We start from the raw sequence: 18,823 nt of genomic DNA on the forward strand, positions 1-18,823 counted from the left end.
TAAATAACAGAAGTCATTATGGGTTTGTCAGAGGAAGTCTTGCCAGCCTCACCCTTTCTCATTTTTTTTTTTAACTGGGAAAATTCCTTTTAATAGATTTTGGAATGCTGTAGACATAATGTATCTTAATTTTAGCAAATAATTTGATGAAGTATCCCATGAAATCATGATTAGTAAACTACTTAAATGTGACTTGATATTAAGATAGCTTTCTTGAAAATTGTACCAAGAGTAGTCATGAATAGTTTCTCATCAAACTACAGATAGTATCAAATAAGGTGCCATAAAGAATAAACCTGGTCCTGTTCTCTTCAGTATTTTTATTACTGTTTTGGATAAGCTGAATTCCATCTTAAAATGCAGTAAAACCCTTTCTATGATGTCAAATGATTCACATAATTTTATATATATATATATATATATATATATATATATATATATATGTGTGTGTGTGTGTGTGTGTGTGTGTGTGTGTGTAATTTGAGTGCTTACATTCCATAAATACAGTTCAAATACTGCCATTTCAATTTCCTAATCACAGTAAATAAATAAAAACAATTAAAAATCAATCTCTGCATTTTTTAAAATATTTCATAGTTGATATCCTGCTTTGCTTAATTTAGAAATGTGAAGGATTGCTCGTGTTTCATTTTCCAACAGTAATTTATTTAAACATGTGTAATGTAATCAGTGGTATCACAATGCCTAGGCCATTTACTATAACACTATAGATGCTATCTGCTTCTGAAAACTTTTTTTTAAGGAAAATCTGGGAAATATATTTTGCTGAGTGTGAATTGAATAAATAAGTAGTCTTGCAGAAAGAACCTTCAACAGCAGCGTTATTTTTTAAGTTTTCAGTCCTGAACAATGTTTCTTTTCATTAAATGTATCACTAAAATGTGGTCAAATAACACCATATAATTCATGCTCATGAACAATGGGTCCTGTCTATTAAAGCATGCCACCTGGCAAGACTCAGGAAGACTTTTCTGGTGATGGCCCTATGGAACATCATTCCCCAGGGAATCAGATTGGCCCCAAACCTGTTGGCCCAGAAGACATGGCTGTGTTCCTTGGCTTTGAGTGTAGCATCTGTTGGAGCTTGTGAATTAGTTTAATTGAACTATATTGAAGTGTGTTTATACTGATGGTTGTGTTTTATTTTTTTATCTTGGCTGCCAATTGTCTATTTGTTTTGTATTTTTGTTGAGATTTATTGTTATTGTTGTTAGTTGTTAATCTCCATTAAATAGATCTGATCTTATAATCTTAGGTATATCTACTTTTAATTCCAGTGGGACTCAGTTTCAACGAATTATGTATCGTTGGCTAGTACTAGTAGCACTATCTTGAACTGACTGGAGAGCTGATAACTGCTTAGACAGAAGGCAGTAATTCAAGCAAACATGATCAACAATAAGCAGCATTCTAGCAAGTGAATCAGCTCAGATTCCTTGCTATAGATAATACAGGATGTATGATCCTATATTGCCTTCCTAGCTGTTGAAAGGTTGGGTAAGAAAATATTCAGTTTAACTTTAAAATGTAAACTCTTTATTTTAAGGCAAAAAAAAAAATAATACATTCAAGTTTGTGATTCTTAAAGTTGATATTGCATTATTTATCACAACAGGGTTCAGTAAAACATTTCCACGAGTGAGAATTTTATTTGCATTTTATTTATGGGTTCCATTGCAAGCATAATTGAGAACAAGATCAAGGACATTTTAAGTCACATATATTTCTACTAGTGGCCTATCAACAAGTTTGCTATTGCACATTTTCAGTGTATCCATTTAACAATTCAAATTATACAGGAAAAAAAATATTCTATTCGCAAAAAAGCGAGCAATTTCCACATCTAATTTAATTTTGTTTTGTAGAAAAAGTGGAAGCACACTATACAAAATTCCAACTGTAATTATAATCTTATAAATTTAATTTAATGTCCTGTATACTTCCAGGAATCATATCTGAAGCTGTCGATCCCAGCATGCTATACAAAGCAGGAAACACAGGCAGGGAGCATAATCAAACAAGCCATTTTCAGATTAAGGTTTAGAGAACAGAACTTATAAACATCTCTCAGCCACAGTATAATGGTGTACTTCCGATGTAAGATTTCATCCATGAATGTGGCTATATATCCAGCTTGCCAAAGAAATGTCCAGAAAAAATATTCTTTCTTCTGAACTCTAAACTGATGGCAGAGGAGGAAAGTCATTTACATTATGAGAAGCAGGGAAAATGTAAACTTGCCAAATATGGCTCTAAAATATATGAAGTCTGTGATTGAAGCACAGTTATGGAATTGACATTTGGGAGTTTACATTCATTCCTGTTGACATATACCAATAAATCCTAATGCAAAAAAAAAAAAAGTCTTAGATTTATCAAGCTGAAATACTGATTATTCAAGACTAGATTTCAGTTAAAATGTTGAACAATTGCTACAAGTATTCTACATTTCAAACCAATGGAAATATCATTTTCCACTTAATGAAAAAGCACTAATTTAACATTATTTGAATGTTCACTTCTTAATATTTCCGTATGTGATGAAATTCAGATTCTGTAAAAATGTAGGAAATGACAGAAACCATTCCACTATGCACACACTTTCTGCTGCTAGTGTGCACACATTAAAATATTGCTATCTTTCAATATGTTTATACACTGCACTTTGAACCAGGTGAGTTTATAACAAAAGAGAGGAGACCAAGTTTCTATTGCCTTTTAATTACACTCATATAATGCTTTATGCAGAGAATAAGCTATGTCGTTCATCTCTCTTCACAGGCATTTTCTGGTTATACTGCAATAGTCTTGAAGGATCTTCAAGTAGAAGCAGCCTAGATTCACAACATTTTTATCTCCAACTCATTCCAGTGGTAGGCAAAGCAAATCCTGAGTCCTACCCTAGAGAGGCCTAACATGAAAGGGATGTTGAATGACTTAACTATGAAAAGGATAGTGTGCACTTAGGACCTATTTTGAAGAACACTGAGATTTCTCTGAGCTCTGACAAAACTTTACCAGATATTTCCTCAGTTTGAGAGAAGGGAGGGGATCAGTCTATGAGTGAGCAATGTTTAATGTTGTTTTTATTCTTAATGAAAATATGGATAATTTTATACGGTATCGTTCTGACATACATTAGTTTTAAATTTTTGGACCTATAAAAGTTATTTTCTTCTTTGGATATCTAAAATATAATATGTCCAGAAATCATGATTGCCGCTGCTTATAGTGGTATCTCACTGAGAAGCAAATTTTGGTCCAGACTTATAAATAAAATGAAAGATTGCAAAACATTTGTGGTTTTCAGCTACAGCCCATAAATATTATGATTACTTACCAAAATAAGTACAGCTACATGAACTTTTTAAGCTCATATTTAATCTTCATATTCCTACTATTGGCCATTAGATTTATATTATAGTATTTCTAATATGTAGCGTTCTTGCTATACATAGAAGCCTATATATTTAAGTTTTTAAACACACTTTCTGAAAAAATCTACCAGTTTCACTTAGTACCTTAGAATCCTTAATATGATAGCCAATGCATATGAAAAGAAGGAATAAATAACTGTTGTCTGCTTGTTACAAAATACAGTATTGAAATCTTCAATGGTTATTGAGGTTCTAATTAGTCAATAAGAAAGATTGTTTTGGAAAATATTATTATAAGCAATTTCTAAGAAGAAATCACAACTTTATGTAAGTGTATACAATGAAGTTCTTGAAGTGTACCATTTCCTTTTTTTTTTCCAAAAAACTTTAACTTCTTTATTCCATGTTTTATTTCAAAGTGGACAAACAGGTGATGGCAGTTACAGAAGTTAACCAAGTCTTCTTTCCACCTTACTTTTAAAGCAGAGAAGTGGTAGCAGCTCTATTTTGTGTATTCCTGATTAAAGTCCTTTCCTAAAGGGTTACTTTGACTGTGAATTGAGTCAAAATAATGCCATTAAACTGGTTAAGAGAGCACCAATTTTTTTTGAGATGTTACAGTTTCCTGAAATCCATTAAAATGCCTCATTTGAAGTTACCTGAAAGAAAAAAAAAACAGTATCACTAGTCAAATAATTTTTGTTAAGAAGATAAATACAACACAATGCTTATGATACCTTCTGGGGAAAAAATTAACTGAAAGTAAATCACCTGTCAAATTCCAGCAGTCCCAACCTGGGGCATGGATTATACTATCTAACCTATACAAGCATGAAATTGCATTGTAGAAAAGATATGAAATGGCAATTGTCTTACTGAGTAACAGTTACTAGAGAATTTTAAAGTGCTCCTCTAAGTGTCTTTTTCCCCATTTCGGTGTTACCAGTTCTCTGTCTACTAGAATAGGAAAAGAGGGAATATTCATATGAAGCAGTAAATATATAATATGATTATAATTCAGAACAGGCCTACCATGGGTTTTAGGTAGCCTTAATGTTGTTCATGAGAGGAAATACAAAATAGGATTTCAAAGTGTATTTCAGGATTATGGTTCCTGTATAGGCCTAATGAAAATTGATATGTGATACTTAAGTACATAAAGTTAAGTGCTGAAATGAATTGTTTTTTACTAAATGGAACAGACTGCATATATATGGTGGAAATCTATAAAGCACTATTCATTCAAAATGGTTTATCACTTCATAAAATATCATTCTGACTTAAAACCAAAAAAAGCTAGTTTTCTATCCTGAGAATACAACTGTCCACTGAAGAACATTACCCCTACTCTTTATATACAGTGGTGCTTAAAAGTTTGTGAAACCTTTTGAATTTTTAATAATTCTGCATAAGTATGACCTAAAACGTGATCTGTTTCCACATAAATCCTAAAACTAGATAAAGAGAACCCAATTAAACAAATGAGTCAAAAACATTATACTTATTCATTGATTTATTGAGGAAAATGATCCAAAGCTTAGGTCATATTTCTGCAGAAATATTGAAAATTCAAAAGGGTTCACAAACTTTTAAGCACCACTGTACTTACACATATGAACTGTAAAGGAGTATATGTAGCAATTCAAGAAAGTTGCATACAAAACTTTTTTCAAAATTTAAACAAGAGACATTCAGTCAGAAATTGCTATTTTACAATACTTTTTAAAGAATTACAAAATATTGAAAATAGCTTAATTTCAACAGCAACAAATGTTATTTATGTATTCAATCCAAAATAACATGAAATTACATATGTTCACCTAGGATGTATAAGGTATATTGGGAAGCTGTTCTTTGATAAGAATATATATATATTGAATTCTCTACTCTAGAGTAGAAAGTCTTCTATAGTCAGCCTACTGTATGACCTCTGTGGTTCACAAACCATTCTTTCTCTACATTTAAATGTTCCATTTAAAATGAACTTCTACTGCAGTTTTACATTGGTATACCAAGGTGGAGTATCAGCCGAACTTTCCTGAAACCAAGGAGCCCAGTTCTGGATAGGAGAGTTTCCAGAAAACTCCATCTATGCCACCCTGAATATTGTGTTGAAAGAGATATAAAATAATAATAACATAAGTATATCCAGAAACTGACTTCTTCTATAAGTTGCTGCATACAGGTGAAACTCGAAAAATTAGAATATTGTGCAAATGTTCATTTATGTCAGTACGGCAACTCAAAAGGTGAAACCAATATATGAGGTAGACGCATTACATGCAAAGCGAGATATGTCAAGCCTTACTTTGGTATAATTGTGATGATTATGGCGTACAGCTTATGAAAACCCCAAATTCACAATCTCAGAAAATTAGAATATTACATGATATCAATAACACAAGGATTGGAAATAGAACAATATTGGACCTCTGCAAAGTATAAGCATGCATATGTACTCAGTACTTGGTTTGGGCCCCTTTTGCAGCAATGACTGCCACAATGCGGCGTGGCATGGATGCTGTCAGCCTGTGGCACTGCTGAGGTGTTTTGGAAGACCAGGATGCTTCAATAGCGGCCTTCAGCTCCGCTGCATTGTTCGGTCTCATGTCCCTCATCTTTCTCTTGGCAATGCCCCATAGATTCTCTATGGGGTTCAGGTCAGGCGAGTTTGCTGGCCAATCAAGCACAGTAATCCCTTGGTCATTGAACCAGGTTTTGGTACTTTTGGCAGTGTGGGCAGGTGCCAAGTCCTGCTGGAAAATGAAGTCAGCATCCCCATAAAGCTCGTCTGCGGAAGGAAGCATGAAGTGCTCCAAAATCTCCTGGTAGACGGCTGCGTTGACCCTGGACTTAATGAAGCACAGTGGACCAACACCAGCAGATGACATGGCTCCCCAAATCAACACAGGCTATGGAAACTTCACACTGGACTTCAAGCATCGTGCATTGTGTGCCTCTCCATTCTTCTTCCAGACTCTGGGTCCTTGGTTCCCAAATGAGATGCAAAAGTTGCTCTCATCAGAAAAGAGGACTTTGGACCACTAGGCAACAGACCAGTTCTTTTTTTCTGTAGCCCAGGTAAGACGCTTCTGACGTTGTTTGTTGTTCAGGAGCGGCTTGACAAGAGGAATACGACATTTGAAGCCCATGTCCAGGATCTGTCTGTGTGTGGTGGCTCTTGATGCACTAACTCCAGCCTCAGTCCACTCCTTGTGAAAGTCCCCAACACTTTTGAATGGCCTTTTCCTGACAATCCTCTCCAGGCTGCGGTCATCCCTGCTGCTTGTGCACCTTTTTCTACCACACTTTTCCCTTCCACATAACCTTCTATTGATGTGCTTTGATACAGCACTTTGGGAACATCCAACTTCTTTTGCAATTACCTTTTGGGGCTTTCCCTCCTTATGGAGGGTGTCAGTGATGGTTTTCTGCACAACTGTCAGGTCAGCAGTCTTTCCCATGCTTGTGATTCCTACTGAACCAGCCTGGGAGACCATTTAAAGGCTAAGGAACCCTTTGCAGGTGTTATGGATTTATTAGCTGATTAGAGTGGGACACTTTGAGCCTAGAATATTGAACCTGTTCACATTATTCTAATTTTCTGAGATTGTGAATTTGGGGTTTTCATAAGCTGTACGCCATAATCATCACAATTATACCAAAGTAAGGCTTGACATATCTCGCTTTGCATGTAATGCGTCTATCTCATATATTGGTTTCACCTTTTGAGTTGCCGTACTGACATAAATGAACATTTGCACGATATTCTAATTTTTCGAGTTTCACCTGTAATCATACAGGGCTTACAGAAAAGCAGCTTGCCAAATATTCTTATTGTGAGATTTTGGGAGCGCTCTAGTTAGAATTCAACATTTGAGGAGGCAGAGCATGACATAGCAAGCCCAGACTCAGAGGCATCCTGTAGTGGATTTTTATTGCGAGCTGCTTAGGAGCACATATGGTATTTCCTGCATGTCTTCCTTCTTTCCTTTCTATATTCATTGAATCAGTACTGCATCGTATGTGACAAATGTCTAGTACTTTAAGGAGTACTTTGGGATAATGCATGATTTAAAAAAATTCATCTTTAATTCTGAATTGTGCTAATTAATAATCAGTAGTATTTTATAGTCTAGGATAAATTCTAGTATAAGCAAACACCACATTATTTAAATATTTCACAGAATTCTTTCTCTATCTTTCTGTCTTTCATATACATGTATCTTATATGATTTTTTTCTGCCTAAAAAAGGAGGAGTCTAGATGGCTGATCTCCATGAGAGAATTAATATGCCATAATTAATCAGCCAAGTAATTATTTGTAAATTGGCATTAATTAAAAAATAAAATTACCTATTATTTTATAAGTTAGTTAAAGAATGAAAATAACATTCCGTTTTATGTATGACAATCTATTTATACAGATACTGGGAAAAGCTCATTACTTCTAGTAAATATCACCTGGCTAGCTGGGAATAAATGCTTCCTGAATTCCATCATCCTAGTCCATGTACAAGATCAATTTATATTTTCCCTACGTGCTTAAAGCTATAAAGAGGTACTTGATTTTGCTAAGTATACACATAGTTTTCAGTTGTGACCAAGTCAGTTTAGCCATTCACATTTCTCCATTTGACAAACTATTAACTATCATTATTTTTTCAAACAGAAAAATTATGAAACTTACAATTTTTTAAAACAAAATAAGGAATATTTTTAGGAGGCTAAGATTAACTTTGCCTTAATAAAACAAAAATATGAGTCTTGTGGCATCTAAAATAAACAAATTTGACAGGGATAAGAATCGACTTCACCGGCGAGATCTTAACAGTACATTTTTCTGATCTAGAAAATTTTTTAAAAATGACTTATTAGCCCTATGTGTCACAAATCCTGGCCTTTTTGCAGTTACGTGTTTTTTTCAGTGGTTATAAAATCTCAAAGGAGGAATTACTAGAATGCATACCTATTATAGTAGTATAGTATACTACTATACTACTATAATACTAGTATATAGTACTAGTACTAGTACTATATACTAGTATATAATACTACTATATACTACTAGTATATAGTACAGAAAATCAGAATTTATTCATGCCAAAAAAAAAAAAAACTTTTAAAATTGATTTGAGATAGTAGGAAGAATTTTATGGCAGATTTTTTAAAATTTATGTCTTTTCTCTAGGAACTTTGAAATAGACTGTCTTAATTTAAATTGTTTAGAGCTAATATACACAATATCATTAAATATTTCCTCATTACAACAATAGTAAACATTTTATTTCAAATTGAAAGTATTTAAATAATCTAGCAGTGATACCTTGTGAAAACAAGCCAGTTCAAAATAATAAACTAACCTGAGATATACTTTGCTCCGATTAACATTAACAGGCTATTCATTACAAAAAAGCCCAAAGGCAGACTACAGAAGATACTAGTTTCACCTGATGTCATCCAGAAGGTGAGGTTCCAGTCAAACAAATCAAAAGAGAGATACGTGTAAATTGCACTATTTAAGAATTACATGAAGAAAATCAGAAAAGAAAGAAATGTCTGCAAAATGCTACAGATAGTTCAGCATATAGTAAAAATGAGAAGGCCGAACATTGATGCTCAGATATATTTCAATCTTGCGTCCAGTGTCAATATTTAAGATATTTAGACAGAACCAATTTACTAATAATAAAGCAGATGGTACAGAATTTCAAAATAAAGCTGATATTAAGCATTAAAAATACTGTAAGGAGGAAGAATGCACTATGAAAGGTGGAAGAATGGATTCATGTGTGTCTCTGATTATACACATATGAACTATCGCATACTAGCTTTACTTTTCAAAAGTATTGACTGTATATGAGGTACCACTACCATATACCACTGTATACGAGGTATATGAGGTAATATGGGCACTGCATATCTCTTAAGTCCAATCATGCATGGTGCTTGCTCCATCATACTATCATACATCTCTATCAGCAAGTACAATATATACCAACTATCCTCCAGACCAGAATTGAAAGCACAAAATTGCTATTGCTGTTTATCATAAATTAGAGTGTACTCAAGCCATTTATGACAGTCATATCTGGAATGCTCTATAGATTGTAAAGCTGCAGTTTTATATCATTTACCAGGGGCTCAACTTCACTGAATTCATTATAGTTCATTTCAGAGTAACTGTGTATAGTATTCTGCAGCAAACAGCACAGTAAGTTTAAGTAGCAATAAACATTTAAACTATCCTCAGGAAAAAGCACTGCATCTAATTCAATGGTTCTCAAGTTTTTACATATTAACTCACTTCACACTAATTTTGCAGAAAAAAATAACATTTAAATAAAGCTTCTCTCCTTCTTTACATCTTTCCCACCCAATTTATAGGTCATGCTTGCTGAATCTAAAAAGTTAACATATTTTTTCACCATAAATAGAACATTATTTTCTTTTAGCTAAACATAAATTTTGTGTGGAATAAAAAACCTAATCGGATTTAATGCGCTATTCATACAGAATATGTGATATTATTCACAAATTTGTCCCTGCCTGGGTTGCATTTCCAGTGTCTGACTAAGCACAAAGTTGTTATAGCTCTGATAAGCCATTGCTGAGATGAGTTTTAACTGTATTCTCTTTTACTAATTACAATGTAAAATTACCAAGATAATTACTATTGGGTGCTATTAACATCCTCATTAAAAAAAAAAAAAGGTTTTCCTTATAATTCCTGTAGGTTCTTGAAACCAGCGAAGCTTTAGTTTTGGTCCAGTCAACGTCAACCAGATCAGGACTTGCAAGAATAAACAGTGTACAGTTTTTCATATTTTTTAATTTATTCATGCAAACATTGTAATCACTATCCTCTACTAACCTGCCTGCATCTTTCAAGAGCACAGAAACTACTGCTTTGTATAAGAAAAATATTGTTTTGGACTCTTTGCTCTATTGTTGGAGTTCTATCTTAAGTTCCTCAAGCAAGAATTCCATATACATATCTATATATCTATATCTATATTCATTTTATTTCTGTAATTATTAGGACGTTAAGGGGAAAAAAGGCTATAAGTGTCTAGTAAGATCTCAAGTTGTCCTTCTATCCAAAACCAGAATCTCTTTGCACATTTGAGAAACTTTGATCTAAATGATGCATCCTCCTCCTTCTGGCTGGAGGAGCTAATATTTTACAGTTATTTTCAATTTTTATATTACAGTGAACTCATACTTTAAATTTTATGACTATACTTAATTATATTTAAAAATATTAATCAAATCAAGCCAACAGAGCTACAATTTTAAGCACACTTAGAAGGAAAAGAGTCTAACTGAATTTATTAGAATATATTTCTAAATAAAAATACTTAGGTTCTCACTGACCATCATAAAATAGCACTAATTAATTAAACCAAATATATTTAATGTGAGTTCAGATATATTCTCAATTGGACTTCAATAAAAATGTACATATCAAGACAAATAAACTTTGTCAGCTTTTTTTTTCTATTTTAGTACTACAGCTCCCAACAATGAGGGATTGAATATATTTATTTATTTTGCATAGTACATATAACAATTTACATTCAAAATTAATCATGATGGGTAATAGCTTCCACAGATTAATGTGAAAATGAAGCCTTATACAATCTGTATTTCAGTAGTTTGAAACAAAACTGAAATAGTTTTTCACCAAAACTCTTATCTGGAGATACTTTTCAAAACTTTAAAAATTGCTTAAGAATGCAAGTCTGGCATGCAATTGCCTTAAACTCTTTATGTAATTTATAAAGTTATAAAGTGTTTCTACTTATTGATTAGATTTGCAATTTTTTTCAGCCCAATCACTGTGACTGGCTTTGAGAAGCAGGCTAGAGGCCAGGATAAAACAAATTCATGCATTTATATGAATTTATATACTTAATATGATTAATTCCTATGTATTTTACATACGTCATTTTTGTCACTTTTAAAATTAGAACTTGGTGGCAAGATTTGATTGTTCTGCAAGCTGTACTCAAAACTGGGGATTTTCATACAATTCAGCAACAAGTTGTGCACCCCTGCAGAAAGGCATTCCTCAAATGACTTGAGAGTACACTTCTAACTTGGTACTATTTGGATATGCATCTCAACAGAAACTATTAAAAAATAAACTCACACATATTTTGCTTGTTCTGTATTTTCAATTTCTAGTATACTTACTAAAACATGGTTTGATTACAACTACTACCACCATCAATTAAAAAAAAATCTATTTTTGCTATTTGCTGCAGCCTATGTGTGTATAGAAAAGCAATTTGACTTTCACAAGTAAAGCATAAATGATGACTCACTATTTCCTTGAGGTTCTGATGTCTCCCAGCCCATTGATTTCTTAACAGCTTTCTTCCATCTTGTATAACGATACTCACTTTCTGAAATCGTAAGCAACGTTTTCATAAAAAATTCAAATACTTAATTATCTTTATGTAACACATAAGCACTTGTTCTATAATATTTGGAATGGCCTTCTTAAATGCACAGGTATCTCACTAATCTCCTGGTAACTTCAACAACTAAATAAAAATGAGGAAAATATCACACACACACACACCCGACAGAATTTTCCTAAGACACGTTCATAGTTCACAGAGATAACACAACTATGGTGACAGAACAGACTATGCTAATCCGAATAGCAGTATGAGTTAGCTACATCTGCATGGGCTGAGCAAGCTTAGATAGCAGAGATCAGATCTTAAAAGCCCTCTTACCCTCTGGATTGATCTGTGGCTCAAAACGTTCACATGTTACTGCTGTGAAGTCATCAGGATGTAGACTCCACACTCCCACTCCTTCTGCAGCTCCCGCTGCCATTGCTGCTCCAAGTGCTGTGGTTTCGGGCATGGATGGCTTTACTAATAACACAGAAATCAAGGTAGCATATTTACCTAGTCTTTGATAGAACAAAATGTATGTAAATATTTTACACTGTAAACATTTTAAGTAATAAAACAAGTATCTTATTTTTTTTTTCGCTTTCAAACCCTGCTTTACTTCCCTTTTCTTTCAACTGACTGAAAAACGTTAGTAAATTCAGGACAAATATGCTTTTTACAAAGGAGGATTCTTTTATGAAGGAGTCCACTGATTAATCAACAATGGAATATAGAGAACTAGTAACCAATGCAAGAGGGGGACGCGGTGGCGCAGCGGCTTAACAACGCTGAAAGTTGCTGGCCAGAAATGGTCAACGCTTCAGCGGTTCGAGTCCAGCCTTCGCGTTAGCAGGGTGAGCTCCTGTTTCCTCCCCAGTTCCTGTAAACCCAACAGTTCGAAAACTCACGTGAGTAGATAAATGGGTACTCTCACTCCGGTGGGAGGAAAAATGCTGGCGGCGCCTTGCAAAAAAGGAGTCGGGAGCAGTTGCCGGTAAGCGCAAAAAACCACGCGCGCCCAAAAAGGGCGCGAAGCAACAGAAACCCCACCTCCTGCACTCACCAGCTGGGCTCTGCCCTAGGAAAGAGGCTCTGGCAAACCACTTCTGAAACAATTGCCTTGAAAACTGCAAGGATTCGTCCAAGCAGTCACTGCAGAGTCGGTAATGACTGAGCGCAGATAAAAAAAAAACCCAAAAACCAAGCAAACATACTTTATCTTAGTTGCTATCACCCTAGACGTTCACCAAAATGAACCCTAGATTATTCCTTTAATCAAGGTAATTATAAAGAACAAGAAGTATTCTTTGACCAAAAAAAAATATTTCGTGCATATAGACAGAGGAATCCCAAATGTGGTTAATTACATCTACAATTATTTGATCTATGTAACACTGCTTTTGCTTTGAATCCTTACCCAGACAGCATCAAACCAGAATTGCATTACAGTGAAATTAAATCTGACATCTTGACAAGCGTTCTTGCAGGTACGTGTGTGTGTTTGTAAAGGAATCATTAAAGCTGTAAGAAGGTTCTGGTAGAAGTTTCATTTAGTTAATATTACATGTATATCTTGCCTTTCCTCAAAAGCTGAAAGTGATGCACAAGAGGTTTGCCTACCATTTTATTTCCATAGCCCAATCTACCTAACAGGGGCTGCTATTTGCTGCCATTTAATTCTGTAGTTCAGTAGAGACTAGAAACTGGGTTTCTTAAGTCATATTTCGGCACCTTAACTACTATACTACATCCATATATCCTTCCTTCCCTCCCTCCCATCGCTGTATTGCTCAAAGTGCTGTTCCTTAAACTTTTATCCTTAGAAGGTTTTGTAGAACTCAGTCAGCAGGAAACTTCCTTACCCTTTCACCCCATTGCAGCATTTTTAAATGAAGGTGCTAGCAGAGAATTGCCTTTCCATGACAACACTGTCAATTGAAGTGACAGGAAGAACAATATAAACCTTCTTTAAATAAACAAGACAAGATAATGTTTTCAATATTTTTTTTTACCCTGACAGAAATCACTGATTAATTGTTCCTGAAAGAGGTTTGTGAACAGAGTTCCTTCTATGTGTACAGAGTTACTGAATAACTGTAGAATAACAAGACAGAGCAAGAAGATTGAATTGGCCAAAAAAAAAAAAATGAGCTGCAGTTTCCTTGGATGACTTCACAAAGTAAGAAGGATCCAAAAAGCCTACATGGCAAGAGAGAGAGATAATTACATTATATTCTAATGTAAATAAATTGAAATAATTTGTTCAACAGTCATAGTTGGGCCTTATACATAGCAATCTAAAATAAAATGGAAGGAAACTTTTATCTTACCTACTGGAATACAAAGAATATCAGCTTGGAGTTGCATAAGGATCTTGTTATTGGTCATTCCTCCATCAACTTGTAACTGGCTAAGTGGTATCCCACAGTCTTTATTCATTGCATCCAATATCTAAAACAAACCATTTCCATTAGCTTTTTCAATAAAAAACCTTAAGTATTTTATAAATTATATCACAAAAATAATTAGTTGAAATATTTGGCTTTATGGCATTATAAAAAATTAGGAAGAGGCAAGCAAATCCTAAAGTAGGAGAAAATTATACTTGACAATTTTATTTTGCATTTTGAACAAACTTCTCAGAAGGTGAAATTAGCTACAATTTAAACACATTCAGACATAGCTGCCTGTACAAATACCAACTACAGTAACATGAACGAGAAAACTAACTCAAACAATCATAACAATAGTAATCACCCATACCTCCCGTGTTTGAAAGCAGACAGCTTCTAGTGCAGCGAAGGCAATGTGGTTTTTATTTGTAAACTGAGTAAGGCCACAGATAATTCTGTAAAGAAAGACAAACAATACTACAGTTAGGAATAAAAGTAATACTTAATAAAATACAACATACTGCTGCCACAGCATTGCCTCACTGTGTTCATACAAGTACCTGTTTGGAAGAGTATACTGGCCATGTCGACAGAATCCAACCGAGGATCAATAGTATGGCACTACATATGCCTAACTGTGGATCTGAACCAATCACGCTAAGGAAATGAGATGTTAATGTCCAACATTAAAAGTGGATGTCCCCGCAAGTTTGGGGATTTAACTTTTTGTTCATATATGCGGCTTCTGCTGAGTAATTTCTACTTCAGCCTCGCTATGGAAAGTGATATTTGGGGACAGAATGGAATAAAGCACAGTCAGGTTAGCACCCTGAACCCAGACAACACATTCACTCTTTAAAACTGATTTTGCCTTACTGTTTGTATGGTTTGGGGAAATCTGCATCCTACCTATAGTTTGGAGGAAAGGTCAGCAGGTACATTTAAGAAAGTCTACCATAAGGAGTCTTCCCAATCCCCAAATAGCTGTCATGGTCAGAAACAAAGCACCAATTTATCAGAAAGCAAACTGGCAAGGCTGCATCATCCCAACCCTTCTTGTTCTATGGAATACCCAGCCTCAACCTGATGTGTTCCCCTTGGCACGCAAGCACATTTATGAACAAAAGTCCTGGGCTGCAACTACCCACCATTTTTGTTTCCTAAGGCTGCCCACAAGGTAAATGCGGACAAAAAGGTATTATCGGAAATAAAGATGCCTTAGAGGAGGTAGGTTTGATTTTTACTATGTCAGCTTTTTATATATTTGGTTTAAAATAAATACCTTTTAAAAGTAAAACTGGGCAAGGGACTGGGAGATGTCAAATGTGCTCACAGATGTCAGCAAGGGCACTTTCCTTTGGCATAAAGCAGACTATACACTCAATCTTTCATAAGCCCTGATTTATTATCAGAATGTCAGAAAAAAAATCAGTATTTAAATATAACATTCAATCAGATAATATTTACCCTCTTGCACTGGGTTCCCAGTACGGTGCATATAATCCTGAAAATGCAGGAACAAAGTAGCAGCCATAAGACGTGCCCACTTCAGCAGCAAGTTTCTCTAAGATCAACACAAAATAGAAAATTTATCTCTATACAGAAATTGTCATTTTAAAGCTAGGAATTGCACAATGAAATGTAATTTCTACAATAAGCAAGATTGTTGAATCCATTAAGCTATATGATAAACAAGGAGCTAGGAAGCAGAAGTACCAATGTTATATATGCTATAATATTCTATAAGTTGGTACTTTCCAGATGTGTTGGAACTCCCACAAATAAAATCTTATGGTATAGTTCTATTCAAAAATAAATCCTACTAAGGTCAGTGTTCCCCTCCTCCCCGGCAAATGGTATAAAATTGCAGTTTTAATTAATTATAATAATTGAAACTCTGGGTAAGTATATTATGATTATACTCCTAGTAGCAATAGTACAGTATTATATAAATATTTTCTCTATTACATTTTCAGAAGAAATACAAGATCCCCAAATCCAATCATTAGGTTCTTAGGGTTAAGAAATGGCACAGTGCTTAACTAGATACATAAAATTCTTATCTAAGTTAACAGACCTCCCTCTCCTCTTCTTACAGATTTACAATAAATTGGAAAATTATAGATACTCACCTACTTCTTCTGAAGATTTTGCAATACCAAGGTTGTCCCTCAACCAACGAACAACAGCTCCAGCAATAGCAACAGATCCCTAAAACAAAAGGAAGACTAAAAATGTTTCATTTATTACTTCATGATTATTCTTAGAGCATAATATACAAATATCCATAAAAAATAGATGCATGTCTGTTTTGCAGCTCTAACATTTACACCTATTTTTAAAGCAACCTCAAAGATCTTAAATAGCTGTAGAATACTGGGACACCATGTAAACATAAATATGGAATCATTCACAATTAAAACTTCATGAAAACGACACTCAGCCTAATTTATACCCATGTTTGACTTGCACATGTGAATTGGTCGTTATAGTTGTAATACAAAGATTCATATCCTTCAAATACCATATTTTCTCACTGAGTTCATATTGAATTGCTGGTAATCAAGTAGAGTAAAGTAGCTTTTATGAATATATGTACCACTCAAAATGGACATTTTTTTTCTTAGAGCCACATAAAATGGTGCCTGGCATCACTCCAGCAACCTGAGTTATATCAGTTTACCTAGAAATAAGTGGTTAGCTGGCACCCACTGAAACTGAAATATCAAGATGCCTACACTGAACTATTTTACTTACTTCTAATGCATAACATACAGCCTTGTCTCTACCCAGTTTGTAAGCCACGGTGGTTAGAAGGCCATGCTCAGAAAATGCAGGCTGAGAAAAAACAAAGAGGAAAAAAAAATTTTTCTGGAAAATATTAGTTATTCCTTGTTCCTGCTTTATAGGAAAACCCACTACACAGCAATCATGTACAATTTTAAAACATAAGAGGAAACTTTAAAGCATTAATAACTATCGACAAATACAGTATTTCATGGGGGAGAATGATGATAGTGAAATAAATTTTGGACATCTTAATAAATAATAACTTTTTTGCTTTTATTAATTACTTATCTAGAAATCTAATTGGCTATCTGCTAAACATAGCTGTTGCCAAAATAATAAAACAAGTATTTCTCAGTTGTCTTAAACACTGGCTAATGTATTATAGTTTTCTAATACTGATATCTTTTTAAGGCTTTCACACTAATCAACTTTAAAATCAAAAATACTATGAGGCTAAAGCCTGAACCAAGAGTCATGTCACAAAATGATTTTAAAGTTATATAGAAGACATTACAGGCAGAGGAAAACATTTTATAATTGAACAATGTTCTTTAAAAAATATACAGTTAAGTGTATCAGGTGTTAAGGTCTATTTATTTGAAAAATAGCAAGTTCTTAAATTCATAGCACTAACCTTATGGCCTGTATTGCAGAGTAAGAAGCAGCCTGTTCCATACCTACAGTGAAAAGAACAAGTTACTGAAGTACATCTGAAAAGCAGGATGTAATTCTTCAGCATGCATGATATGAAGAAATTGCATCAGATATACATCATCTTGAGAAACTTGGAATATAACAATTCACTCTAAAGCTGTTCATAAATAGCAGCAATCTAAATGTCAAAATGGCACAAATTTCTTCTTTCTTTGCTTCCTATAATATCCAAACTAAATAGCATGGTTACATGATCAACCCAGGAAATTCTAGAGAAACCAAAGCCTTTTTGCACTGTTGAGAGCCTTTTCACTATTAAAAGACAGATGTCCAATTTCCACTAAATGACTCCACAGAGTCGTTTCACGAGATGGACGGTTACAAATTTGATAGATAGATAGGCAGACAGACAGATAAATGGATCAGCATTTTATTTCCTATGGATATTTTATTAAAAATCCAAAATGTTGGTCTCTTAAAATTAATCAGATAAACAAAACACAGTTACCTTTATCTGCACATCCTTAAGAGATACTGGATTAAGTCAGCTAAAATTGTATTAATTTCCCTTAATTAAGTCTATAATGTAGTATTTCATATTAAACTTACGTATTCTTTGCTTGGCCATCCTTGAAGCACATTTGTCCTACTAACGCAGCAGACTGGTCACCTAAGCACTGGAAAGACAATAATTCCATAATATTCAACCAAAACATTTCTATGCATTTATTTAATTTAATAGTCAAATTGAATTCTCTTTTTGGGGGGGGCATAGGCTGGTACATTTTATTCTTAGAGAAAAAATTCCAACAGAATTAAGGAACTGAAGAAATCCTGCATCAATTCAGAGGCAGAATGTGGTTCATTTTTTATAGCAGCAATGCCTGGATTTCATTTTTTTTTTCAAGTTTCCATGCTACTTATTCCCCAGCCTAATCACTACTCAGCTAACGTAGTCTCCTCTTTTCTCTTCCCACTTCTGCAAGAATGCTACAAGATGCACAGAAATAGTGAAGCCTGTTAAATTAGCTCAGAAAAGGAATGAGACTAGTCATAAAGGAAAAATAATAAGTGAATCAGGAACGAAATACATAAAAAAGCAGCACAAAGCCAGCTCAGGAAGAAAGCAGAATTCCAAGAGACTTTTACCAGTTCAAAAATTAAGCTCCCTTCT

At 34.2% G+C, this 18,823-nt stretch overlaps 1 protein-coding gene across 5 annotated transcripts in view; it reads right to left on the bottom strand.

The window, feature by feature from the left end:
* Window positions 1-1,660: 1,660 nt before the first annotated feature.
* The window catches only part of GK (glycerol kinase), a 37,153-nt gene continuing 19,990 nt past the window's right edge, over window positions 1,661-18,823 (bottom strand). For 2 of the 5 annotated variants that reach the window (XM_007430467.4, XM_025168102.2), the window contains 11 exons: window positions 18,259-18,326; window positions 17,630-17,672; window positions 16,963-17,043; window positions 16,338-16,416; window positions 15,673-15,769; window positions 14,576-14,660; window positions 14,143-14,263; window positions 12,149-12,292; window positions 11,729-11,809; window positions 8,762-8,848; window positions 1,661-4,057 (listed from right to left, as the gene is read on the bottom strand). In XM_007430467.4, coding sequence (XP_007430529.1) covers window positions 4,044-4,057; window positions 8,762-8,848; window positions 11,729-11,809; window positions 12,149-12,292; window positions 14,143-14,263; window positions 14,576-14,660; window positions 15,673-15,769; window positions 16,338-16,416; window positions 16,963-17,043; window positions 17,630-17,672; window positions 18,259-18,326 — 900 coding nt within the window. In that variant the 3' untranslated portion in view covers window positions 1,661-4,043. Of the gene's footprint in view, window positions 4,058-8,761; window positions 8,874-11,727; window positions 11,810-12,148; window positions 12,293-14,142; window positions 14,264-14,575; window positions 14,661-15,672; window positions 15,770-16,337; window positions 16,417-16,962; window positions 17,044-17,629; window positions 17,673-18,258; window positions 18,327-18,823 lie in introns of all 5 variants that reach the window. The other 3 variants (XR_015796817.1, XM_088144809.1, XM_025168104.2) reach the window with 3 other exon arrangements.

The sequence above is a fragment of the Python bivittatus genome, unplaced genomic scaffold (genome assembly GCF_059951505.1).
Source record: "Python bivittatus isolate LINGU-HERP-01145 unplaced genomic scaffold, Pbiv_v1 ctg000350_np1212, whole genome shotgun sequence".
In the NCBI taxonomy this organism is placed as follows: Eukaryota; Metazoa; Chordata; class Lepidosauria; order Squamata; family Pythonidae; genus Python; species Python bivittatus.